At 32.5% G+C, this 27,940-nt stretch overlaps 1 protein-coding gene across 1 annotated transcript in view; it reads right to left on the reverse strand.

Annotated features, from left to right (window-relative positions):
- Positions 1 to 27,940, reverse strand: part of Nav3 (neuron navigator 3) — a 342,152-nt gene that overhangs the window by 199,341 nt on the left and 114,871 nt on the right. Inside the window, exons 4-5 of the mRNA XM_027928253.2 lie at positions 23,935 to 24,007; positions 21,067 to 21,250 (exon numbers count right to left, since the gene is read on the reverse strand). Coding sequence (XP_027784054.2) covers positions 21,067 to 21,250; positions 23,935 to 24,007 — 257 coding nt within the window. The remainder of the gene's footprint in view (positions 1 to 21,066; positions 21,251 to 23,934; positions 24,008 to 27,940) is intronic.

The following is a 27,940-nucleotide window of genomic DNA, read 5'->3' on the forward strand; positions in this document are numbered from 1 at the left end:
GAGCCCAGTGGGTAAAATACAAGGTTGGCATACGCCTCACATTTCTTTAATACTTCATAATGTTAAAGGCACTGCATTTGTGTGAATATACATATGTACATACATATGTGCATATGTAGATGTATATTTTAATTACAAACGTGCTGCTTGCTATTTTAATTATAGTTTTGCTGCCAACTTGCTTTCATGCCTTGCTACCTCTCTCTGTTTCTTTGTTCTCATTTGAAAATAAGATAGGAATAAAATTTAGGAGGCTTAGCTGTGCATTGGTAATCAGTTATTTAAAAATTAAGTTATTACTTTAGCCTTAAAATCATTTAGAAATCACAAATCCTCAATCTCCACATTCCTCTTTATTTCTCTGCATTTTTTTTCTTTTCAGCTGCTTACATATTCAATCTTTCCCCATCTTGCTCATAACTCTTTTGATTGTCTCTCAAAATCTTTGTTTCTCAATAGCTCCTATTTTTTCTTATAAAAATCATTTTGCTTTATGTCTCTCTTCCTAGACAGCAGGAAAGCATTTTTCCTCACAGGGTCTATAATACTACTTCCCAACCTCTAAGTTTATCACAGATTAGTGATGAGGCAGGTGCACAGGCACAGCAAACTTGCAGTGTATTAATAACAGACACAGGGGACATGTGAACACAGCTCCAAGACAAAGTGGGATAAGTGAATGGTCAGAAGACCAAGGAAGTGGGAGTTTTCAGATACCCGAAGTGAAGATTGCAGTTTTCTTTCCTGAAATGTTGTCAAATGAAACACCTAGCTAATAGATGAGGAAGAGGAAAACAAAAGTCAGAAGCAAAAACACAGAAGAAGTAAATGTTTTGAGACTCACTGGGAGTTCTCCTAAGGAAGGACCTGAGATTACCTTTCTGGTAAAGGGGGACATCAAAGGGATGTTGTTCATTTTCCTGAATGTGGAAAGGAAGAAGACACAACTATATACAATCTATGTTTTTAAATAAGAATAGGACTTATCTGCTGTTCAAAACACAGCAGGATCCAAATTTCAGAACTTCCTATTCCAGCTTTAGTGTAAATCCTCATGTGGAATTACAATATCCACTTAGTATAAGGAAAGAAAGCTTCTTAAAGTAAACACATCTTACACTTTGGATGACCCGTTCTTACTAATCACTAGAGCCTTACTGCTCAAATTGTTGTCTGTAGACCAATAATACTGGCATCACCTGAGACTTGTTAGGAGTACAGAATTTCAGGTTCCCTCCCAGATTTCCTGAGCCAGAATATATATTTTATTTTTTATTGGTTATTTTTAGTTATACATGACAATAGAGTCCATTTTGATAAAATTATGTACACAATGTGGGATTCACTGTGGTGTATCCATGTATGTACACAGGGAAGTTATGTCAGGTTGAGAATCTGCATTTTTAAAAGGATCCCCATATAATTTCTATGTATATTAAAACTAGAAATGCTGTGTTCCGCAGAACACCTAGAAATGTCTCCCCAGAGGGGAAAAAGATGTAGTTTCCAGAGTTAAATAGCATAATGTAAGCACCTCAAGCCCTGTTTCAGTGCTCATCTTATATCACACTGTTGCTCTAGCTGTCAGCAGGTCCCTTCTAGAAATCATCTCCCTTAGTTGTCCTGACAAAACAGGTATATCCAACTACTCCTGCTTTTCAAATACACGTTCAATCACTGTCCCATCTCCCAAGATTTAATGTTATGGTCATGAATATTTTAAAAACTGGACACAAACCTATTCCTCCATTCCTTTTACAGCAAGTGTATATTTCAAACTTTAGAGCTTCCTTTCTAAATACTTCCTTGATATTTCCCAGTCTATCTTGATTGTGTGGTAATTGATCAGGATAAAGGTCTACTAAACAGGTTGTGTTATTCTCCTGGGCAGGAATCATGTTATGTTTGCTTGTACACTCTCAGTCCATATTATGGGGTTGGTCTATGTTCAATAACTAAGTAATTGATTGCTATTTCCAAGGGGAATTATTAAATATGACATGTTATGTCTTTACCTTCTACGTAAGGGAGATTTATCCAATATTGTAATTATCATAAGTATGTTAAAAGAAGAAAGGGAAAGATAATAAATAGTCCTTTTTGTATCCTTATTAAATGAAAGGCATTTATGTCTATTTTCATATTTATTTTTCACAATGGTCCCATACAGCTGACACTCTGTATGCTCAGCATCTGACAAACATGAAAACTGATATTTTAAAATGCAGATTTATATAAACATGTAACACATCTTATAAAACTTCAATGTTAAAATTTGAATTTAAGTTGGTTAAATTCCAAAATTCTATGCTGTTCTGTTATGCCATATTATCTTCTTAGAAATTGACTCTCACTTAAATTATTGTCATGCTTCTTTGCCTATTCATTGCCCTGTGGATTTACAAAGATCCTCAAGGCATTATAATAATTCTTTTATCCTACCTACCAAATATCACCTTTATAAGTTTGAAATAAATAAACCCACTTTCAGTTGATACTATTTGGCATTCAGAGAAACAACATTAAAAAAAATACTTCATTTGGGGCTGGGGTGGTGGCTTGACAGTAGAGTGCTTGCCTAGCTCATGCAAGGTGCTGGGTTCGAGCCTCAGCACCACATAAAAATAAATAATAAATAAATATTAAAGAATTTTTAAAAACTTCATTCAATACATCAGTCATATTGTTTCCTTCATATAAAGTGTCCAGAATGGGAACATCAATAGAGAATGAATATAGATTAGCAGTTGCTTATGGTGAGTGATATAAGGCAGAGGAATGGAGAATGATTTCTAATGGGCACCTGGTTTCTTTGTGAGATAATTAAAATACTCTAAAATTAGAGAGTGGTGATGGTTGAACAATTGCATGACTTGGCCCCAAACCAATCAATTGTATGTTTTAAATGGTAGGTCTTATTTTTGCGAATTGTATCTCAATAGAGATTAAAATTAAAATTAAATATATATTTAATAATCCCCACATGCATTATATATGATATATATATATGTAAATTTGTATGTGTGTATATTATATATATACACACAGAAGTATATATATAATATACACACATACAAACTTACATATATATATATCAGATATAATGCATGTGGGGATTATTAAACTCATCAAAATACCTAAACCTCACACATCACAACTTCATCTCCTTTAATTATTATCAAGCTTCATCAAAAATCTCAGTTGAAGGAAGTAATAGTTAATTACTGTGGTCATTTAAAATATTTTGTCTTTTCTTATTCACAACTACTACTTTTACACCTGCTGTTTCTCCCTAATATCCTAGAGAGCGCCATATCCACTTGCTAAGGAATGTGGCCTTCATCTGGAGAATTATCAAAAGGTTTTAACTGTAGAATAAATGATACCTTCTTAGATGAGATACATCCTTCTCTTAGACTTATAAAGGAGGGATAAAGGAAGAAAGGAGGTTGGAAAACTTGACTAGACTGGAAATGGGGAGACCAAATAGAAAATCACTGTTATAATTCAGGCCAGATTTGATGGGAGCTCAATGAAGGTAGAAGCACAGGAAATAGAAGCAAAAGATTCTGTTGAAATAGTGGACACAGGAACTGGAAAAGAGGGGAAAAAATCTACAATGACTCCTGGGCCTCTGGCTTGAGTTGAACTGTACAGTGACATGGGAAAATAATGTAAGAAAAGGAGGTTGAACATCTATGTGTGGTGTAGGAACAGAACAGAGGAAAAATCAAAACTCCAATTCTAAGTTATGTCAACATTCAAGGAGGGGAGAAAGTCTTGGGAGGATGGATATTCATGAATGAGCAAATCTACCTACACAGCAGACTCTACAATCTTACTCTAATAGTTCTTTTATAAAGTACATAAATACTCAGAATAAACTTTATGACAAACTAATGAATAAATAAGAAGGCAACTTCACATTGCTAAGATTTTGAAAGTGACAGACACTGATGTTGAGAATTTTGACCTAGTTCATGCTTCACATTAATCTAATATTCATTTATGCAATCAATTAATAAATTATTTAAAAAGAAGTTATTGTCTATGACCATATATTAGCACTGTGTTTAAATGATTTAATTTGGGAAAAAAATAGGTTTAAGCAGAGATGACTATTTCACTATGAGAAATATAACGTTTAAAATCATGTATATGAACATATGTATTCTTCATAAAAATGTAATGGGTTATTCAATGCAAACTGAATTCACTTCAAGTTTGGAAGGGAAAACACACAACATTATGCAGATATGCAGAAAGTGATGCATATATTTTCTGTGAACTGATAAACTGAAATACCAATAGTAAGATGTAGTATATTGGCTAGTAGCACAAAATGTGGAGCCAACTGCCCTCGTTAAAATATCAGCTCACTGATCTCTGTGCCTATTTCCTCATCTGGTAAACAAGGGTGATAGCTTCACCTACAGAAATGTTTTGTGAGGAGTCAACTATACAGCACTTAGAACAATGTCTGGTACAAATAAACAATTAAAACAAAAATACACTGGAATTCAGATGCACATTATAGAGTCCCTGGAGGCCCTGTAAATATCTGTATAAATCCTATAGATGTAATATCATATTTATCAATCTCTAAAGTAGCCTCATCTACCTGTATTTAGTAGTCTTTCCCACCACAAAAAATGATGGTTCTTAACTACCACTTTCAATGTCACCATATCCTTACACAAAAGCCCACAAGCTTGGCCCTGAGAAGTATAGGAGCTGAGCTTTAACTATGGCTCCTGGTGTCCAAGTTTAAAATTAATTTGGGCACATGATTTCTTGAAGGGAGAAACAATGAAGCAATATTCTACCCCCAATTTTCCTTGATATTATCCAATCTTCTTGAATTCTGAAGTCAGCAATAGAAACTCTTCTAGGACAGAGTTCTAGAAAGAATCATCAGAAACTGGTCCAATAGGATGTTTAAGAATCATTATTTCCAGAACAACACACTGGGTGCCATTTCTAGAACCTGTAACTATCAACATTGCACATTAAAAAATATCTTAAAATGGGGATTTTTTTATGACATGGTTGGTCATTAGATGAAGATATGCATTTCAAATAGAGTTTTGTAAAATTTATATTCCAAAGTTTACAGATAATTTTAAAGACAAGGATAAAATGACTCAGAATATGAGGCATTCCTTTTAAAAAAACATTATTTGCCTTTAATAAGGTAGAAAAACAAAATCTATTCTGCAAAACAGTGCTCCTTGTCTGCTCACTTGACTCACGGGTGTTTGGATCCCCAGAGTTCTGGACTGAGTTCTCCTCTTCCCCTTAGCTTTATACTCTTCTATTCCTTTTGTATCAAGCTTAACTGGTTAAACGTGGTTAAGAAAATGTTCTCAGGTCTATATCTCTGATCCTGACCACTTTCCTGAACTCCAGAGTCACATGCTAGACACCATCATCTAGAAGTGCCATTAACAACTCAAACCTCTGGAGACTGAAGCTGAAATTTATTTCTCCCCAACTCTTCCTGCTTTCTCTTCCATATCATGTTTCCATTATTGTATTATCATTTTTCCTTATTGAAATACATCACTAATTATTCAACAACAACAACAAAAAAGAAATGGGATTCACCCTGTCACTAGGGCAGTCTTTCTAAGTTGTTATAGCCTCATTTTTCCTCTGTTAAAAATGCTCAGAGCAATTTTTCTTTATATTCAGGAAACAAATCCCAGCTCCTAGGTATAGAATTCAGACTCCCTAAGTTGACCTCTGTTTACTTCTCTAGTCTTTTCTCTTGCCCTACCCCATGATAATTTAAACATAGCCATAAGAAAATATAATTTGATACTCCTTCCATTGGAAGGTGAGACCTTTGACCTTTCCCAACCCCCCTGTTTGAATTTAGGTGGAATTCAAATAGATTCCTCATACTGAGACTGTCCAGCTGGACTGGACATGTGCAGTCTCTGTTCCAGGTAAGCTACTGAGTAGTGAAGAACTCATCTTGGAGGTGGGTTCTCCAAGCAGATATATTCTGCCTCCAGGAAGTTTGTGACACTCCAACCAGTCCTTCCTTCCCCAGTGGATGTCCTGGTTATAATGGAGCAGAGACAAGCCATTGCCTCTGGACCTTTTCTGATTCCTTGGGTTGCAATATACATGAACAAAATAAAATGGTTATTGTTCTGCCCACTAAACCGTGGAGTTGTTGTGTTTTTTTTTAAACCACAATAGGTATCCAGAACATATTTCTACTTAAAACTTTCTCCCCACCCAGAAGGCTGCAGCTTCATCCAAGTGAAATGACACTTTGTGCTCTTTTAGATTACTTAGCATAGCCTACTGAACTATGTGCTTTACTATCTAGGTTCTCTGTAAAACTGTGGGCAACTTGAAAAATAAAAATATCACCAATCTCAACTACATATCTAGTATAACTCTTAGCACATGAGGTGGGGGGAGGGGTGATTATTTGTTGAAAAAAATCACAAATGAATTTTTGAAAAAATAACCAATAGAAAAGAAAACTGATTTCTAATGTAATACACAAAAATTACATCAACAATATCAACCTTTCATTAAGCCATATGGTATGCATTGATTGACTCTGCCCAAGTAGACAGTGGTTGATTTATTAAAACAAAAACTAGGCACAAAACAGTGTTTTTAAGATGGATGTGCTTAATCCAAAAGTTTCTGAATAAATTATGCTTCTTAGATCAATGTAGAATGTAATGACAATTTTTACCATCATATATATGTATATAAATACATATATATGTAAATATTGCATGAAAAATATATAGAGATAAATATGACATGAAAATATATTATAACCTCTGTCTTATCTTAAATTTCTACAGACAGAAATTTATATAGAGAGAGATATATAACTCTTCATCTATATTATGAGATTTTGCAGAAAATTATTTTAGGATCATCCTTGTTTCCTGTCTTATTATTGATATTCAGTCTTAGGGGCTACACATATAGGAATGGATATCCCCATAAAGAATCCCTATGTAGTCAAACATCTCAAATTATTGATTTCCAAAGTAAGAAACAGTTATTCTTAATCACTATATCACATTTGTTCTTCAATAGTACTATTCCTCTGTGAAATGCCTTTGTACAAAGGAATACAAAGAAATAAATTGGAGAATATGAAGTAAAAAAAAAAGAAATTCCTGGGTTTTAGTTTTAGTGGATGATTTTTATCTCCCAATTTTATTTCTCTATTTTGAAGTGTTAAAAAGACAGGGGTTAGACAGATGTGGTGGCACATATGTGAATTCCCCAGCCATTCAGGAGGTTGAGGCAGGAGGACTGCAAGGTAAGCTTGGGCAGCTCAGTGAAACCCTCAGCAATTTAGTGAGATTCTCAGGAACTTGTTGATAGCCAGTCTCAAAATACAAAATAAAAGAGGGCTAGGAATATAGCTCAGTGGTAGCAATCCTGGGTTCAATCCCTATAAAATTTTAGAATTTCCCTTAAATTTATTAGAAATGCCTTAAGAAAAAAACTGAAAGTAAACTTCCTAAGATACATTATAATTAAATATAATTTTGAAAGTCTTCTGCTAAGAATTTTTAGACCAGAGAATGAACTTGGAAAATAGGAAAGCACATTTACTAAATATTTAAGAATGAGATAGACTGAAATATATTTCTTTATACCGGAGATCCTATGATTGATCGAGATGGAAATAAATTGTATATTCAGAATTAAGATTTAAATAGTTCCTTAAGCCAGAATCCTCCTTTACTATGAAGATTTTCCTTTCTGTAGGAGCTTTGCAAACTGCTACAGAATGATAGCTGGTAAGATATGAACTCAAGAAAGAGTATACATTCACTTTTGCAAATACATCTTTTGTATCCTCAAAAGCATGTTTCTTCAAAAAATATTTAAGATATTTTGCAACTATATGCACGTCAGAACATGTGACAAAATTCTTTATCCTTATACTTGAATTTTGCTGAGAATTCACTGAAGATATTTATTCACTTACCCATAAATGAATGAGTCAGAAACTTAGCTTTCTTCCACATGTGTTTCTTTTTAGTAGCTGGGTGGCTGAAATATCATCCCAATTGCATTTAAGACAGGTTACTGTGATAACTTATCCCATTAGTGAAATATGGCATGAAAATATATTATAACCTATGTCTTATCTTAAATTTCTACAGACAGTTAATAAGGCCACCTGCACAGTCTGCTCTTGAGAGATCTCAAATCAGTAACTAAAGAGGGAGATGCATGTGTAAGATATTTCACCATCAAAGTCTCCTACTCTTTTAGGAATGTTGGACTCCAAGATAAAGAACTCAGGAAACCAGACTCATATTTCTTTCACAATGTCATCGTAAATTAGATTTTCCACAATGCTTTTACTTAAGCATAGCTCAGAACACTATACTGTTCCATGGATCATTTTCCATTTACAATTTTCAGTATGGTTGAAATTACATCTAAATATGTTGAGAGCTCCATTATAAAAGTTCATTTTAATACAACCACCTTAAAAAAAAAAAAAAAAAAAAAACTGGATCCTGAAGAAAGGACTAAGCCATTTTGTTAACCCCCAAATTTAAACTAACTTAGGAAAGACCACCCAGATTAGTGAAAAATTGGATTATTTAATATTTCCAAAGACTTGCAACATGTTGTAGTCGCACAAAATACGTTAACTATTTTAAGTACATATGCTTATGAAAATGACTTTTAATTATGACCTTTATAAAATGATTAGATAAACTCATACATATAAAGTATGTGAAGACTTACAAGAAAGTTTATTTTATTGAGTCTGTAATTAGATTATTCTTAATTTATGGAAAAGTAAATATAATAATCACAACAATCAGTTACATATTATTTAGGGGAGGCTGTAGCCTCAAAAACATTTCTTATAGTAAACTTTGGTCAAGTCTGCCTCCCAGCCTTGAGAACCAGCAGGGAGATAAGGCTGGTTTTAAAAATCTATCTTATGAGGCTAAGAGGTCAATCAGAAAGTGGGAGACAGTGAGCAGAAGGAAGGAAGCAAATACAAAGAAGCTAGTGTTGAAAGTGAGCTTTGCAATGAAGACAGGACCTTAACCAATGGTTAAAGTCTCAAAATCAAAATGACTTCAGTTGCTGAAATGTGCAGGCACAGAGATCCAATTCTACCTGTACTTAGTTGTCCCTGATTACAACTTGGATTTCCTTGTATATCCAGCTATAGGAAAATACAAATTTTCATCTTGACAAGAATAGTATAGTTTTTAATTTCTTTCCATTGTAAAAAATTAATAGATTAATATGTAATAATTTATTAATAAAATTATTTCATTTGATATAAAATTACAAGTATAATAAGTCTACTGCTAGTACTTTATTTAAGAAGAGAGTGCCTTTAAAACACTAAAAATCAAGTGTTTATAATTAGAACCAAATTAACGTTAGGGAGAAAACACCCATGAAATGTATACACAGGAAATCAGAATGTCCTGTGGTAGCATTTTAAATAAATGGTGAATTACAAACCAGTGTATGTGAATCACAGCTCCATGATCACACACATTTCACATTAAAAACAAGAATGGCAGCTTTAAGACTAAGTTATAAAAACTTGGCTATTTGTTTTTATTTAGACACTTAAATCCCTAATATATAATCACTTAAATTCTCTAAATCAAGAGCCAGTTTAATACTTTAAAATATATTTCAATTCAGTAATTACTTTGGAAAGATAGCACATAATTATGATGTTTCATATTATAACCAGAAAATAGTTCAGTTCATTGATTTTGATTTTAACGAAAACATGTTTCCTTTTTTTTTTTTTTTGAGATTTAGACTTATGTGTAACTCTCTTTTCCCTTATTTGGTGCCACTAATGCACTAATGTATTGATAAAGGAAAAACAAAAGTTTAAGTTTATAACATGAAGCAAAACAGGACAGAAGAAAAGGGCCATTGAGGAACAAGAGTGTTCAGCAGATTTTGGAGAACCAAAATAAACGGCTTAATGAAGAGTAAGGAAAGCCTTACCCTATGCACACATTGTGGGAGGGTTCAGTATGGAACAGTAAGTAGGGAAGCCAGACTAGGAAATTCCAGAAAAGGGGGAAATTAAATTAATGCCTGTCAATCCCCGTCTGTGATCATTCTATGGCCAGGGGTTTTAATGGGCAAAAACAAAACAAAACTAACCATCTGAACAAATAAGAAAGAGTTTTAACTTTTAAATGAGTAATTCTAGGAATAAGTAATACAAAAAATACAGAAAAGATGCTGCTGAAATGCAGGGATTCCTTAGTTTGCTTGGAATGATGCCCATGGAGAATTATAAAATGAGCCATGCCCCATATTTAAAATATCTGTCATTTTATGCTTAAATTCAAACAAATATAAACACTCTCTAGACTTTTAGAAAGGCCTTGAAAAGGAAAGAGTCAGATTTGTCTTGATTCTGCAGAACATATTTATAAAATGTGTTTATTATATAAACACTCCACTGGTTTTCAACGTTTAGAATCAACCTATATCAAGAATGTACAAGAATCTCTTGTGTGTACAAAATAGAACGTTAATCTTATAAATATTGAAAATGAAAAATGGCTTGGAAATTGTTAGTGCATGCATGGAAACTGAACAAAAGCGTTAATCTCATGTTTTACTAAATATAATGACAAAAGTTACTCTATAGTTCATTGAAAAGCAATAAAGATATTATTTTGTTTTACAAATTTATAAAGCTAACAAATTAAAAAAACTAAAAGAATAGAATATTGCTACCTCTGAAGCATTCCTAGAAAGGTTTGTTTATGTGAATATAAACATATCTTAATTGATAAAAATTATATATATCTATAATTCAAAAATCATATATATATATATATATATATATATATATATATATATATATATATATCTTTCTATAACTCCTCCCTCCAGTTCTCTATTGAATAGATGCCAAACTAGTTACCAAAGGGACTATTCCACTGAATGTAGCTTACACAACTTTCCTATGCACATATATGAATATTCCACAGTGAATCTCAACATCCTGTACATCCACAAGACTGGGATTCTAATTAGAACAAGATACATTTCATGTTTGTATAAACATATCAAAATAGATTCTACTGTCATGTATAACTAAAAAGAACAAATGAAATTTTTTTTTTACATCTCCAGTGCAAAATCCCTGGGTCGGGTCTTAGAACTCATCCTTCTGATTTGCAATATTTGATACTATTGAGGTCCAGTAGATAATGGTTACCAACACAAGTTCTGTTGTCAGATTTCCTGGATTCAGTTGAGAGATTAGTCTCTGTGAAACTCTGTACACTTTAATTGATCTTTTCATTCTTCAGTTTCCTTCTCTAAAAAGTAAGATCAGTGCCTGTGTTATACACAGGATTGCCGTGAGGATTATAAAAGATTGAATGTGGATGAAAACTATTTAGAACAGTAATTGCAACATGATGGGGCTACACATTAACTATTCCCATCCATCTTTCCCTCCTCCTTGGAATGATTCCTTCACTTGCTTTCCAGGACACCAAGTTTTACTGGTTTTTCTTCCCAATTTACTATCTGAACTGTTAAAATTTCCTCTTTCAGGTCTTGCTATTTCCTTAATCTCTAATCATTGGTTATCTTCATCTCTACTCAGATTATGCTCAGTTTATTGTCTAGTCTCATAGATTTTTATAAATTTTATAGGTAATATCTCCAGAATTTTTATCTATAAACTTAAACTTCAGTCTGGCAGTTCCAATGGTCTCCTTAATATTTCCAGCCAGCTATAACTCACAGACGTTTCTAAGATGACACATCAATAAGCGGATATTTTACATTCCCCTACCAAAACTGCTCTTCCTACATTCTTTTCAGTCAGTAAATGAAAGTCCCAATTTCTAATAGCCAATACTAACAATGTTAGCATCTCCTTCCTGTTGACTCTTTCCATTAGAAATCTGTCAGTTTATTTTACTGAGACTGCCATTAAAATACATTTGGAACTTCTCTCCATTTTTACTATGGTAGTCCAAGCTTTTCTCCATGATTCTATGCTATCGCCTTTCCCAATGCATTGCATTCTCAGTACAATAGCCAGAGGGATGCCTTCCTTTTTCTGTTTGCATCCTCCTCATGGAGCACTAGCTTTCCAGCTTGCCAGGATTAAGCCTGTCTTTACAGTGATGACAGAGCCTTACTAACGTCTTACTTGTCTTTTTTTGAATTATATCCTACTCTTTGGCTTCCTTTCCTCTGAACTATTCCAACTGGATATTTTCTCTTTGTGAAATAAACCAAACAGGCTCCTAACTCGGGGCTGGAGGGCTTGTTCATCTGTCAGCCTGAAACCCTTGCTATTACCAAACACCAAGTACTCTTGTTACCTGGGATTGGTATCATCATCTCAGTGAGGTCCTCCTCAGTATCCTATTTAAATTTGCAAAAATGTGTCTCTTAGGCCTGATGACCCCTTTTCTGATTTCTTTTTGTCCAACATCAGTGTCAAAATTATTACTACATACTTTATTTTTCCACTGTTTGTCACCCATTACTAGAAAGGGAGCTTCAAGAGAACAAAGATTTTAAAAATCTATTTCATCCTCTACCCTATTTCCAGTGCCCATCAGATTATTTGGAGCATCCTAAGGGTTTAAAGAATATTTTTAAATGAGTGAATGAAGAGTGATAGATGGAGAACTGTGAATCAAAATATAATGACCAAAACAGATAAATAAGAACAATTCTAGAAGTATTTTATTCACTTATGTGAGAGTAACTACTAAAGATAATACTTAAAACCCAATAAAATATATTTAAAAAGTAATACTTAAAATAATTAAAGGGGTTATCTGTGTATAGTTAGATGGCTTGGAAAGGAGTAAGCATTATTAATAGGTTATTACTTTTAATTATGAGGATATTATTGTGAATTATTTTAATATATTAAATAAATTTAGAGTGGAATGCACATGTGTGATTAGAAAATGTGACAAAAGAGGTAACACTGATGACATCAGCAATGTTTCTAATGTGGGTCAATGTATTTTATTATATATTGCCGCAGTCTGGCTGGGCACAAACCACGAGCCACTGAAGCAGGCACAAACTTTATTTTTGAACTCCATCAAAACACTTCACACACACTCCCAGGGAATTCTCCCAAATGCCATGCGGTTCGTCCAGGAACCAGCCACCGGAAATATCTCCTCTGGAAATCCCTCCTCCTGCACTTCCCCAACCAATGGGAACTCTCCAGGAATCCCAGGGAATCCCCAGGAGAACTCCAAAGTAGCCTGAGAACTCCAAAGTAGCGCTGAGGTGGATAGTAATACCTCGCCTGTCAACCAATACTATTGGCAAAATGCCAGGGGCCATTTGACTCGGCTGTGGCTCTCAGCAATATATGTGACATGTTCTTTAAGTGGGAGAAGGAAAGTTGAAAACAGCTAGTTTGTTTATTAGATATTAAGTGGTATGCTAAGTAGGCATTTTACCCATAAATCCAATACCCTCATGGGGGCAGTTATCACCATTCTAGTATTTCAGGTAAGGAGACCAGAATTTGAACAGATTAACTCCACCTGTCCAGTACCACTCCACTGGGAATAGACAGGTAGGATTTAAACACAGTTTGCCAGACTCTTTATGACAAAAACTATACAAATGTGTCTTTATCTACAAAAACATAATTACTCAGGGTTCTCAAGCTGTCTAGATAATGAAATAAAAGCATAGAACTGAATCAAAGTATGTATGTGTTTGTTGTATTCTCAGAATCATGCTCACATTTTTTAAAATTTTTTATTTGTTTTAATTAGTTATATATGATAGTAGAATGCATTTATGCACTTTGACATATCGTATGTAGATGGGATAAAATTTCTCATTTTTCTGAGTGTACATGTTGCAGAATCATATTGGTCATATTGTCACATATATACATACATTAATGATATCTGTTACATTCTACTATTTTTCCTATCCCCCATCCCCTCTACTCCCCTCCCATCACACATATTTTTGATTAAACACCCCACTCTTGATTTTCAAATTCCATCAAAGAAGAAACTCTTTCTCTTCAATCATACCTATGACTGAAAAAAATCCTGCTTTTGTTGTGTTAAGATTCATAAATGTCCCTTTTCCTTTTTCTGTTTTGTTTAAAGTTTAATTGATTCACTGACTTTTAAAAGAACACACTATAGGCCACAACACAGAACTGAGTCAAGCAACTAATTGAAGCCAGGTTCACGAAGGCTTAAATTACCAGAGCCTTCCTGTCATCTTAAATTAAACTTCCTTATATACTTTTCAAGATTTATAACCCCAGGCTGAAAAGCTGTAAACCATCCCAGTTTTAGAGTGAATCTCCCAGAAGGAAATGATGTTTCCTGGAAAAGAACCCCTGGAAGGCAAATGTCCTCAATGGGAAGAAGGCTCCAAGAGCAATGTGTGTGGCAGGGGTCACGAGAACCTTAGGAAGGGGCTGGGAAGGGAACGGTCACTCAGAGAACATGTATCCAGGGATTTTGCAATTAAACTTGTGAGTCCTACAGGAGGAAGTTCATCTCACACAGAAAGTGAACATACTTTTCATTTGCTTTTAAAAAATGAAAAGTAGAAAGGCAGATGACCTTCTGTAGACATTATAATTTTTTTTAGATGTTGATGGGCTTTATTTTATTCATGTATTTATATGCGGTGCTAAGAATCAAACCCAATGCCTCACAAATGCTAGGCAAGTGCTCCACCACTGAGCCACAACCCCAGCCCCTATAATTTCTGAAACTCCTAAAAGAACTATTTTTAATTTAGAAAGACTCACTGTGATCCCTGCTTTTGTCACTTCTATCATCTAAGTGATTTCTTACTTCCATTTTCCATTCTACAGTTTCCTTTATGTTTTAATTCTATAAAGCATAAACTAAAACATTTCTTCATGTGATTTAATACTACCACTTGTGAATTGATAAAAGTGGCCAACTCTTTGATAACAGGATGAAAGGTAATTTAATAATCTCAACCAAAATTAAGCTAAAGGGCCTTCATTGTAAGAAAAATCATACACACACACACACACACTCTTTTTTTTTTTAGGTTTTGGCAAATAAATGCTCATGTTTTCTATGTGCTAGCATCATAATACTTTATATTTAACTAATTAGTACCTAAGAAAAATAAATTTTCATCCTATAACTATTTTCACTATGGTGTATTCCTAGATATTCTTAGCAGAATCATACATTCATTTACCAGGTACTGTCTGCTGGTTTCATGTGCCAAGTATTGTATATAGTGTTACTGAAATTTAACTTTTTTCCTTTCCTCTTTTGTCAAAATGGTATAGATGAAAAAGTATTATCAGTAGAAATGCCCAAGACATATTTCTTGATGGAAATAATTCTTCTGAGTTTGAAAATTATAGGATTCTTTTTACCATAGAACAACAAAGAGGGTTTCTTCCATCTCCTAATGAATGATAATAGAAAATAACCATGATTCCAACACTTATAGAAAAAATTTTTGGACTTCATTAAAACATTTCTCATATTTACCATCCTGAAGAGTGAAATTTTAACTTACCCTTTTTCAAAAAAATAAAAAGAAAAGCTAGAACTATAGAATAAGCTGGATTTTTAATATTAAATAAATAAAAGTAATATTTTGTATTATACTAAGGTGTTTAAATTTCATCCATTTGAAGTTTGTCCAAAGAACACCAAATTTAAATCAAATCTAATTTAATTATTAAATAGACTGAAATTTTTGAGAACTTATTTATTTGTTTAATAAATCTTGACCACTCCAAATATAACCAAATATGTTCCTCAGAAGAATTTAGCAAATTTAGAATCTGAGACCCAGTTTTATTTAAATATACATTCTGTATTTAATTAGATATTTTAATGCAAGTAGATAATTAAGTCAAATGATAAAGCTGATCAGTGTTCAAGATATCCACTTTTCTTCATTTATCATTAATTCAAACCACATAATTCAAATCATGTGGCTTTAAAAAGTATTTTTCCTTTTGTAACTTTAAATTATATTGCCAAGATATGGGCAATTCTTCATAATAATATTGTTTACTAACAAACTGAACATCTTAAGAGATGATACTTTTATGTCAGATTAGTTATAGTATCAGTATGTTTTTACTAGTCTGTAATAAAAATTGAAAAGAAGTTGAAAGTATGTCCTACCACCTGTCAATTAGATGTGTCATTTTTTAAGATGTATCAGTTTTCTTAATCAGTGCATCTAAGCAAAGCATGACAAAAAAAGAAATTATAAACATTAGGTGGCTTTAAGTTGGCAGTGACATTATGCTGCCAAGCACTTCACTCACATCGCTTATTTATTTTTCACCATACTTAAAATGCTAACCATCTTGGTACTCTACACCAAACAGAAGTCACATTCAATATTGGAGGCAGCCACACTTCAGAGTGACTACCACATGTAACAATCAGAAACAAAGGGAACCTAATGTTTACATTAAATAGACAAATGACCTAAGAATGATATGATATGGGATAAATTAGGATAGCAGCAAAGAGTTCAGTGCGTGTTGGCAATCTCAGATGGTCCCACTGTAAACTATATTGAAACTAACAGGTGGTCAATATCATGAGTACCCTCAAATCAAAAACATATCCAGTGATCTTTACTAATTTTATAAATACATATAGGTTTAATTTTTAATGTCTTCAAATTTTACTTATAATTATTTTTATGGTTATTTTTTATATTTTTTTTCAATTGACACAAAATATTTGTGCATATTTGTGGGGGTATAGTGTGACTTTCAATAAATGTAAATAATGTGTAATGATCAGATAGGAGTAATTGGCATTAATCATTTCTTTGCGCTGGAAACATTCAAAATCCTTTCTATTAGCTATTTGGAAATAGTTAATTAATTGCTGTTAACTATAGTTAACCTATATAAAACGTTATATAGGTGTTATAAAACGTTAGAAGTTACACCTCTTATCAAGCTCCACTCCTGTTCTGATTAACCACCCTCTCTTCATCTCCATCTCCCCCCACAACTTTCTCTGTCCCTAGTAACAACTATTCTATTCTCTGTTTTTAGCTTTCATAAATAAGTGAGACTATCTGGCATTTGTCTTTCTGTGTCTGTATAACTATAAATCTCATAAAGCTTTCCTACTTTACATTGGAAGCAGCAATAACACAGATTCATAGATCTTACATTAATTCATTTGATATTTAATTATCAAGAACCTATTAAGTGTAAGAGTCTATGCTAATCTTTGGACTACAGCAGTAGCCAAAACAGAAAACTCCTGGTGTCCTTACAGGGCTTCCATTCTAGAAAAGGGGGGCAGTGGAGGTAGTGAACAAGGAATATAAAAATTAAGTAAATCTTAAGTAGAGAGTAATTAGAACTACAGAAAAAGAGAAAGTACAGTAACATCCAATGTGGACAATGTGGAGTGGGGATGAGCAGACTATAGCATTAAAAGTGAGGTTAAAGTAAGTGTGGTTGAGAAGGTAACATGTGAGCAATTAACTTAAAGGAGGTGAGAGGGTTAGCCAGAGGCATACTGGGGAATGGTGCTCTAGGCAGAGGAACTGGGTAGAGCAGGCTTTCTAAGATGGGAATAGGACTGCACCCTGAGAGACTATTTTCAGGATTTGTACCAGGGAATAATATGTGCCAGGCAAACTCAAAGTGTTTAATGTGTACATGTAACCCCCAAATAACCTTATGATATCAGTGTAATTGTAAATTATTTTCTAACAAGTGAGAAACTTAAGCACAAAGAAGTTGAAGGATCATACCATTTTGAATTGGTAGAATTAGGATCCAGTTCTCAGAGTCTGATTCCACAGGAGCACTGGATAGTTAGAGCTTTAGATGTGATTTGAACAGGCCACACATGTGCATTCATGCTCACAGGTCTGCAGACACACCCACACGCCCACAGTGCTGTGTACACACTCAGTGGAAGAGAGCTGACAGGGGAGAGGAAGACAGTCTGCTGTCCACATTCTATTCCTCCTATTTCATGTTGGATATTTTTTTCTTTTGTAAATTTCACTTCTTAACCTTCAGATTGAAATGTTTATGTGAAAGATGTTTAAATTGTTTGAAAACAACTGGAGTTATTTTCAGAATAGCAAAACTAAATTAAAAATTCTTATTGTGTAACATAAATATTATGGAGATATATACAATTTATTTTAAATAAAGAGAACAAAACCAAAGTGCTCTCACTGAAATGAAACAAAGTGCCCTAAGAAATTCTTATTAATCTACAGAAAAAATATGAGAACATTTTCCAAAAAAAATACAACAAGCTTTCATCTAAACTATTTACTTTGGAGAAATCAATACAAAGGCATCATAAATCATGATTTATGACTCATGCCTCCAGAAAATGAAGATAAATGTGTCACTGAGATATTTTTCTGCATTAATCTCTTGGTTTTAACACAAAAATACTACATTTCTTTCCCATGCATATTATCACTATGAACTTTTGAAAAATTCTTTAATTATATTGTTACAGATAATTCTACATAAATTATAATTCTTGGACTAATTCAGTATACACCAAATATATATGAATGAGACTATATATTAATACCTGAAATATAACATTCTTCAAAATGTGTAATAAATTGTATAAAAACTGACTTTGAATTCCTTTATATCAGGGTCATGAGTACTGCATTCAGTAAAGTGAGCACCACACAAATGTATTAAATATCAGTTAAAAAGCAGCTTAATCCTATTTATTCAAAGAAAAATTATCCAAATGTTTAGTTCTACCTTAAAGTATATTGATGAAAAGAATACTTTTCATAAAATCTTGCAATAAAAACAAAATATCTTTCCCTAAAATAGTGTAAAGTCTGTAACTATAATATTTTAAAATATCCTACAATTTCATGATAGCCGGAGAGATAGGAAAGGAAACCTTTCCTCCAAATGGTCATAATTACCAGGAAATTTTGAACAAGAAAATCCGGACAAAAAAATTCTTTATGACAGATAAAGAAACAGTGAGGTAAAGTACCTCCCAATGATATTCCATAGCACTTCCAGCATCAACATGATTTGTAGAAAATTACTTTACTTAAGTTATTTCTTCAGTTACTTTTCTTGCCTCTTATCCATTTGAATTGCTTAAACCAAACTCTATGAAATATTATTTAGAGAACTTTTCAAAATTTAGGTATCTTTATACCAAAAACACACATATACATAGTAAATATGAAATGGTGTTTCCTGTTTTGTCTTCTTGATTTTTGAGGTTCAAAGAACTTACATTAACAAGTTTTTAAAATTTGACTCTGGTACAATTTTTCTTGACATCACAGAAAGTCAAGACAAGACTGGAAGGCTATCTGAATTCCTGAACAATGATATACATCTCCCAACACTCCAGGGACTTTATACTACATACTATGTTTGTGCTAAGAATATGATCATTTTTCATAGATTTAAAACTTACCAATTAATAAAAATTTCCCAAAGAGAATAAAACTTACATATGAATATAGAGAAAGAAATAGTACTTGATATAAAGTAGCAAACAAATTCTAATGAGAGCTGAGTGACAGGTTAAAAGGGAAGGTGATTTCTCAATGGTTGAAGAATTGCAATAAGTGTAAGGTGGTCTGTGCATTTTGGAATTTTAGTTTTGGGGTTGAAATTTATTACCAAAAACAAATTCAGGGTAAATGGAGTATTACTAGGTTTTATGCTTGGATTCTAAGATGAAAAAAACTTAAATGTTTACATGTTTCCACTATATGTATAATTTTTAAAGATGATGAAAAGCATCTTTACATCCTCTGTCCTTAATATTCATTCATATTTATGCAATAGTGTTAATTTTAACAATGTCCTAGCCATTGCTCATAAACAAATGCTCTGATTTGCATAAAATTGGTTAACTTACATTTCATTTTATGGTCATTTTTTTTTGATGTGTCCATTAGGTTAGGCTACAGTTCCATTTATTCTATCAGACAATAAAGTCTGTTGGGATATTCCATCAGACAATACAGGGTGTTGCTTTGAAGATATTTTGGGGATGTGATTAAAGTTCATAATCAGTTGACCTTAAGTAAAGAAGATTATCTTACATAACTGGAATGCTCTGGAGTCAATTTGGTGAAAGGTTCTAGAAGTTGAACTGAAGCTTCCTTGAGAGAAGAAATTTTGCCTTGTGTTCAGCAGTTTCAGTTCATGACAAGAAAAATTTAACTAGTCCTTCCAGTTGGGTTGTCTGTCAGATTTCAAACTTATTTATCCAGGCCTGACAACAATGAACCCTAATTCTAAACAATAAATCTATTTAACTCTTATTGTTTTTTTTTTCCTGATTGAATACCGATTGATAAAATTCCAAATTGAGGGGAAAAAAGTAAGGTTAGTAAGTTGCAAAGATTTCTGAGCACCCCACCCTAGGCTGTGTTTACATGTGCCAAGAGACTCAAATCAGACAGACATACATGTTTGTTTATATAAATACCCATTGTCTGTCTCTCTGTCTCTCTGTCTCTCTCTGTCTCTCTCTGTCTCTCTCTCTTTCTCTCTCTCTCACACACACACACACACACACACACACAAACACACACACATACTCTTAAATTAAAAACAGTAGGTTTCCACATGGTCAAATTCATATGTTTAACAGATCTGACATTTATGACAGATTTAATCAGTCAGAAGCATCAACAAAAGATAACTACGCAACAGGAGACCAGAACTCAGAGCACATTCTAAATAATAAAGTGATTTATAGAAGGAAGTAGCCATGCGACATTACTTACACCAAAGACATTTCACACAGTTTGATACAGAGCAACAATTATTTTAAGAAAACAAACAAAAATGTTTCTCCTAAAGGATAATAGATATTGCTTTTCCAACCAAAAAAAAAGGAAAAGAGTGGTTTTAACTTTTATAATATTAGTCAAATATTTCCATCACTCTAAAAACCTACATCAGTAAATTTTTGAAGTTGACAAAAAATAACTTAGAAAACTCAAGTTTATCTAGACAAGCTAATTTTCCCTGCTACCCTTCCTTACCTGGACTGCATATCTTGTTGGGTTTTGGCCTGATTGGCTTCCGACTGAGGCGAAGTGTGAGTGACTCTCTGCTGAAGTTCCACCAAGGACTGGTAGTACTGTTGTTGATGGTGTTGTTGCTGTTTGTAGCGAGACAAACTAAAAAACAGTCCTAGAATGGCTTTTAGGTTTCCATTTCTTATTTCTGTAGCAAATGGAAAATACAAAAAACAGTATCATATATTGAATATATTCTTTAACAAATGAAATTCTAGATGCAATCCTCTTAAACCAAATCTATGAAGACAGAACTATGACTTCATTGTCTTGGTCACAGTGTCAAAGGAATCTGGATTTCTGGGAACATGCTGACATTCCCAAGTAGCTAGGAATTTCAGGAAGAGAATGAAGGGATGAAGGAAGAGAGAACAAAACTCACCTAACAGAAATGCTGTTTTATCTGACCCTGAACTACAATTTTCCTAGAGTTAACTTCTTGGAAATGGATGTGCTTGCTCTCTTGTGCTAATCATTTGATTTAGTGCTCTGATTTCTTCACAAATAAATACACACAGCTGTTCCCAACATTGCAATGACTATGAACTAAAGAAAACAAACTACTTAAATTTTGTTTATCTTACATTTATAAATACTTATGGTGTGGGTATGCCTTAGTTGGATTTAGAGTAGCCAACATTCTTTCTAAATTACCCACTGATCAATTTATTTTACATATGTACATATGTCTATATCTTCCAAATTTACATATATAATTAACAAAAGACTATACTGTATCAATTTTAAAGTTCCAATCTTTCTATTTTAATTCATGTTATATATTATTAAATAATAAATATCAGCTTATGTCACACTAAATAACAAAAATGAATAAATATAAGTAGAAATCTAGTTCTAACATGAAGGGCAGATATTGAGTAATAACATTTTGAATAATGATTAAATTTACAAAGTCAGCTACAACATGAGCCTACTTTTTTCTTCTGCATTTATAATGTAACAATTAGAAAGAGAAGTAAGAAAAACTTCAAATAAAACTATATAACCTCTTATCATATTTTAAATAAAACTTGTTATCATCAATAAAACACATCTACCTCCTTGGTCAAGAGTTTAGGAGCACTAACAGGCTATTTGGGTTTCTTGATCTTCTGATTGTTTATTTGTTCACCCAAATGATGCAGTGGGAAGAGTCCTGTAAAATGTGCCACTGAACTGTTCTTTTACTCTCCAGTGCCCCCTCTGTTTCCATAATATAGAAAAGTTGTCTTCATCAATCTGAAGATATAGTGAGAAACTATTAATCTTACCCTATAAACCTCAATGATCTTGCTTGCAGAGTTTTTAAGAAAATTCATTGCTATTATGCATTTTTAATTCAGAACATCATTTTGGAGCATCATATAATTTTAAAAGACAAGTGGTAGTAACCTTATATTGATAAAGGTTATCATGTGAAAAGGCAGAGACATAAAATGAACATTGGCAGCATTTATAGCCTGCCTTTACCCACTTAGAAAGCAAAATATTTTCCTGGGAAATTTTATTCAATTATTATTCTAAGTAACAGAGTCACCAGTTAGGTTTACACCTAAGCTTACTGGCCATAAATCTATAGTTTAATTATGTAGCATAGCATATAAATATGAAAGAAACTTACAGGAAAATTAAATACAGAAGGGAAACTGAACAAAGTAACTAACTAGTAAATGTCCATTATTTCAGAAGCATACAACTTCTTTTATTCTAATGACAACAAAATTATAAAAACTTAAAATGGTCTAATATTTCTAATAATGCTGGCAAAAGCTTTTCAAAGCAAATTAATGGTAGTGAAAGCTGAACTATTAAAGTGTTTAGTAATATCTAAATCATAACTTTAAATACATAAATCATATTCTAACTAAAAATTACTATTCTTGATGCAGGTTCCAAAAGGACTTGCTATTTCATAATCTCAACAACTGATTTTTACTAACAGCATTTGAATATTTTGCAAAGGTCTACTAAAACTTACCAAATTTTGTATTTTACTTAGTACTTTTATCATTAATAATTCAAATAGACAAAAAGCTTATAACACTTTAATACACCTGACACATAAGATTTAAAGTGACAAATGACTAGATGGAATAAATATTGATGAAGAATAAAATGACAGATGATGGAGGGAAGGAGATAGAAACATCATTTATTTTCAATTGTGGCAGTTTTTCTAATGTATGCTAACTTTTTACAAAATTTTGCCACTTTTATATGTGGAAGAAAAAGAGGCTCTAAAACAAAGAAATAATCACAAGAGTAATTCAATCTCTTTCCACTTTGATATATTTCAATTTTTGTGATGATTTTTCAAATCTCTAATGATTTTTAAATGTTTACATATAATAGTGGTTAAAACTATTCCTATAATCATTTAAGACTCATGGTGACTTATTTAAACTTGAAAATGTTTGGCTATGACTACTAACTTGATTATACTATAGAAATGTTACTGATAAAATCATATTTGAGTTTTATTTACACTATTTTACCTGCATTTATGTCCATTTGTTACCCAACATGGATCTAGCCATCTATTCATCTACTTAGTAATCTAAAAATACTCAACATTAGTTATTACACATAGGCTGTGTTGATTCACCCCCATCCCATGAACACAGTCACAATAACAAAAGTTATTCTGGAAAACATTTAAGTGATTAAAATATATATTAATTACCATTATGTTCATATTTCTGTTATTTTGGAAATATATAAGTTTCCTTTAGCATGTGAAGGAGTTATATATTCCAAGATTATATTTCTTACATTACAAAAACTCTTAGATAACAATAATGCCACTTGTGACTACATAGTACTTTTCCTTACCTTCAGCAGAAAGACCTTGAACATTTACTCCTCTAGCTGCTAGAAAACTAAGGCAGACATCAACATTTTCAATCTGCAACATGAAAAGCAGTGAAAAAGGCAAATTAGAAGGTTGTTTTTGAATAAAAACATGAGTTAGAATGAAACCAGAAAGAAAGATAAAGAATGGATACTTTACATTCATTTCATTCTAGAGATCTCTTTACCAGAGTTTAACTAGAATTATTTTGGCTAATTACAGAGTGAATATAAAGCCTTCATTGTCCAGTTTGACAACTACAAACAATTCATAAGGGCCTGGTCAAGAATGGCATTTTGGTAGAGTAGCAACCCACCTACTTAACATAAAGCCAGATTTTGTGCTTTAATGAGTGTCAATGAAAAATCTCCAAATGGGATGAGATTGCCATATGTGTCTCAGAATGTTAGGACAGTAGTAACAGAGTTCAGCCAGTAATACTGTTAAGGATTCCAAAAGAATATTGAAAAATAGACAAGTGGAAAAACAGTTGTTAAAATGAAAGAAATGAGGCACATTTTCATTCTAAACCACAGAAAATCTTTATTTCAGAACTTGAATTTATATTCCTACAAAACTGAATAATCCTATAGTAAATAAAGGTATTAACTTTTCCATCTTAAAAGGGTGATATCCATACTTGTTTAAAAAAATAATTATTGGTACATTAAAATTATACAAGGTCATGGGATTCATTATGCAATATTTGTATATTCACATAATATATTTTGTTATATTCTCATTCTTCAGTACCATCCCTTTCCCTCTGATAACCATTTAGGGTGAGGGGAAAGGAAAGGAAGAAAAAATGACTGACTTATTTTATAAGTAAGAGGCTGATCTTAATATTGGCCATGGAGTTACACAACTAAAAGACTTTCATAAAAGTACAGAAAGCTAGAAAATTCCATATCTTTGTGAGCCTTTAAAAAAACTATTCTATGAATCTTGGAATTCTAAAGTAAATAAGAAATGTAAAGTTAATAAATTAGGAAGGTATTAACTTCTGTCTTATTAAGCTCTTATCAAAGGCCAAGCATGAAGACATTTAACGTTCTGCCAGTGTCCACTTTAACTTAGAGTCATAGTAAGGTCAAAACATTTCTTTAAAAACTCAAAAGGAAAGATAAATTTATACATTTATATGAAATCCATCCTTATAAAATGAACAAACCATATTCCTTTTTAAGTGTAATTTTGCAAAAAATTAATGTAATAGTCAATGAGATATCCTGTGATTGAAAATGGACACAGCCAAGGTATACACATTTCCTTTGAGGTAAAAAAGATTTTTATATTAATTCACTTCGTTTTACTGCTATATTTCTACTGCAAAAAATAATAGAGTTGAATGTGCTGGTAACAATACAGCCTAATGTATTTTATCTGCCTATTAGTATCTGAATATCCAGCAAGGCTATAATGTTGAAATACACATCAAATCCTCTTTTTTGTTCTCAGTTCACTTTGCTACTAGAAAATAATTAAATAAGAAATAAAAGGAGGAGCAAAGAGAAGAGGAAATGGATGAAACTGCATGTCCTATATCCATCCAGAGCAGTCTTTTAATTCTTCAAGTCCATTTAAGTTTTTAAATAACAAGTGTTGATTGTGACTTAATATTGAAAAAAATGGATAAATATTTTTAAATGTTTGAAATAACAGTCCTGATGTTATTAATTTCATAGCAATTATAAGTCTTTTGTAGAAAATAGAAAAAAATCTGACTTAAATATGCCATTTACTGAAAAATATTAATAGGATGTTATCTCCTAAATTTGAATTACTTTTATGGTAGATGAGCAGGTTAGTTGGGTGGGACATCCACAAAATACTAATAAATAGAGCCTTTAAGTTTGTAAGATACATTTTTCAGTCTACTTTTTAGTCAGCATATGAAATAGACTGATATCTAGATTGGGTTTTAAAAACACGTGGCACTACATCAACGTGAACCACAATTAGAAAAGAACCCTGGGGCTGGGGCTGGGGCTGGGGCTCAGTGATAGAGTGCTTGCCTGGCATGCGTGGGGCACTGGGTCCCATCCTCAGCACCACGAAAAAATAAAATAAAAGTATTGTGTTCATCTACAACTAAAAATATGTATATATATATTTTAAAAAGAATTTTATAGCACACTTTTTTATATCTCTGTATATAAAGTATGTTCACACCAATTCACGTCTTCATACATGTACTTTGGATAATGATGTCCATCACATTCCACCATCATTTCTAACTCCCTGCCCCCTCTCTTCCCCTCCCACCCCTCTCCCCTATCTAGAGTTCATCTATTCCTCCCATGCTCCCTCTCCCTACCCCATTATGAATCAGTCACCTTATATCAGAGAAAACATATAAAACCCAAATAGAGAAAAGTAAAAAGCAGTCCTAATTCTTTACAAGACTATTTCTCAGGAGCATTCACCTTTTTTCCTCTATGTCATTCATTATGAGCACCAGCAACCTAAAATAGTTCTATCAGGTCTCCATTATGACTATGATAGCTAAGTAACAGCAAGAGAATAAATATTTGAATATTGTTTCTAATATATCAACTAAAGGCTAATTTATTTAAAACTCATTTACTTATTCAATAATATTGTCCCAGGCCTAAATGAATTTTCTAATAATATAGTAGTATAATAAACATAACTTTAACATCTTTTCCCTGATTAATTTCAGTCCTATAAATTCAATCACACTTGTTAGTATTATGCTACATTTTTTACACAATCAAAATATATTACAGTATAAAGAAATGGCTTTGAGAAATCTTATTAAATTCCATTTATGTAGTCAGTTTCCTCACCACAGGGATACTTGAAAATAATTTGAATGGAATTTGTAACTATATGATATCATGCTTTAGTTACTGATTATTTTTACTTTAATAAATTCTAGAGATGATCTTTTTATTCCTGCTGTTTTTAAATACATCATCCTTAAATATATTCCAGTTAAATAGACCTACTATAAATATTGTTTTGATTACTTTTTTCCATATGAACTCACAAATGTTCTTTGAACTACAAACCTCTTAACTTTTGGGGAAACTTACAAAGTGATATTTTCTACTACATTATATTAGCTTCTGCTAAATCTATTTAAGTGTTGATTAAGAATTGCTAGATGGACTTTCAGGGTCCATTAATGGATGGTAAGTCACAATTGGAAAAACATTTCCCTAAAGAAAACCAGAGCATTGCCATGGCTATGTTGCCTCTTTTTATGTGGGGAAATTATATTCATTAGCTAATAACTAGCAAATCATGCTCAGAAGCAAAGTCTCTCCAAGATTTAATTAAATTAGATACTTAATGAACAATATTTAAAATACAGGCTATATAATTATGGTTAACTTTTACATGTCCCCATATCTAGTACCTGAACAAGACATTTACTACTTCTTTCAGCCCCCTTTAATTTGTCTAGATACACAAATAAAGGAAAGAATTGAGTTCTAATGTAATTTAGTCCTTAATAAGCAACCAATTATTTGTCCAAATTTAAACTATTTCAAAATAACTAGGTTATTTGGCAAAGTTATTCTTTTCTTGATCTCCTCCTCACTCCCCCTATTTAGTTTGTGAGCATGTAGAGTTGTATGCCAAGCTCTCATAGGTATGCTTACTTATTTGTTCAGGTAGTTTTGATTTTATGAAGACGTAAGCTTGAGACCTTCAGTCTCTGGAAAATGGGAACCATGTTTTATTGATCCAGATTCTACAATATAACATGAATTTGATAGTATTCAAAAACAATTTCTGATCTTTGGCTGTTGTAAGTCAGGGAAGAAAATATCTTTATTCTGGAAAAGAAAAGTTGATAATGACAGTGGAAAGCCAAAACCCACTGATAACAGGCAAACAGCTGAGAAATAGAAATGTCAAAGGATTAATCAAATTTGGGTGAGCTAACAAAACATGTAGACATACCAATATTCCACAAATACTGAAACTATGTATGGAAGGAACTTGCTCCTA

Source organism: Marmota flaviventris, chromosome 3 (genome assembly GCF_047511675.1).
Source record: "Marmota flaviventris isolate mMarFla1 chromosome 3, mMarFla1.hap1, whole genome shotgun sequence".
NCBI classification, from domain to species: Eukaryota; Metazoa; Chordata; class Mammalia; order Rodentia; family Sciuridae; genus Marmota; species Marmota flaviventris.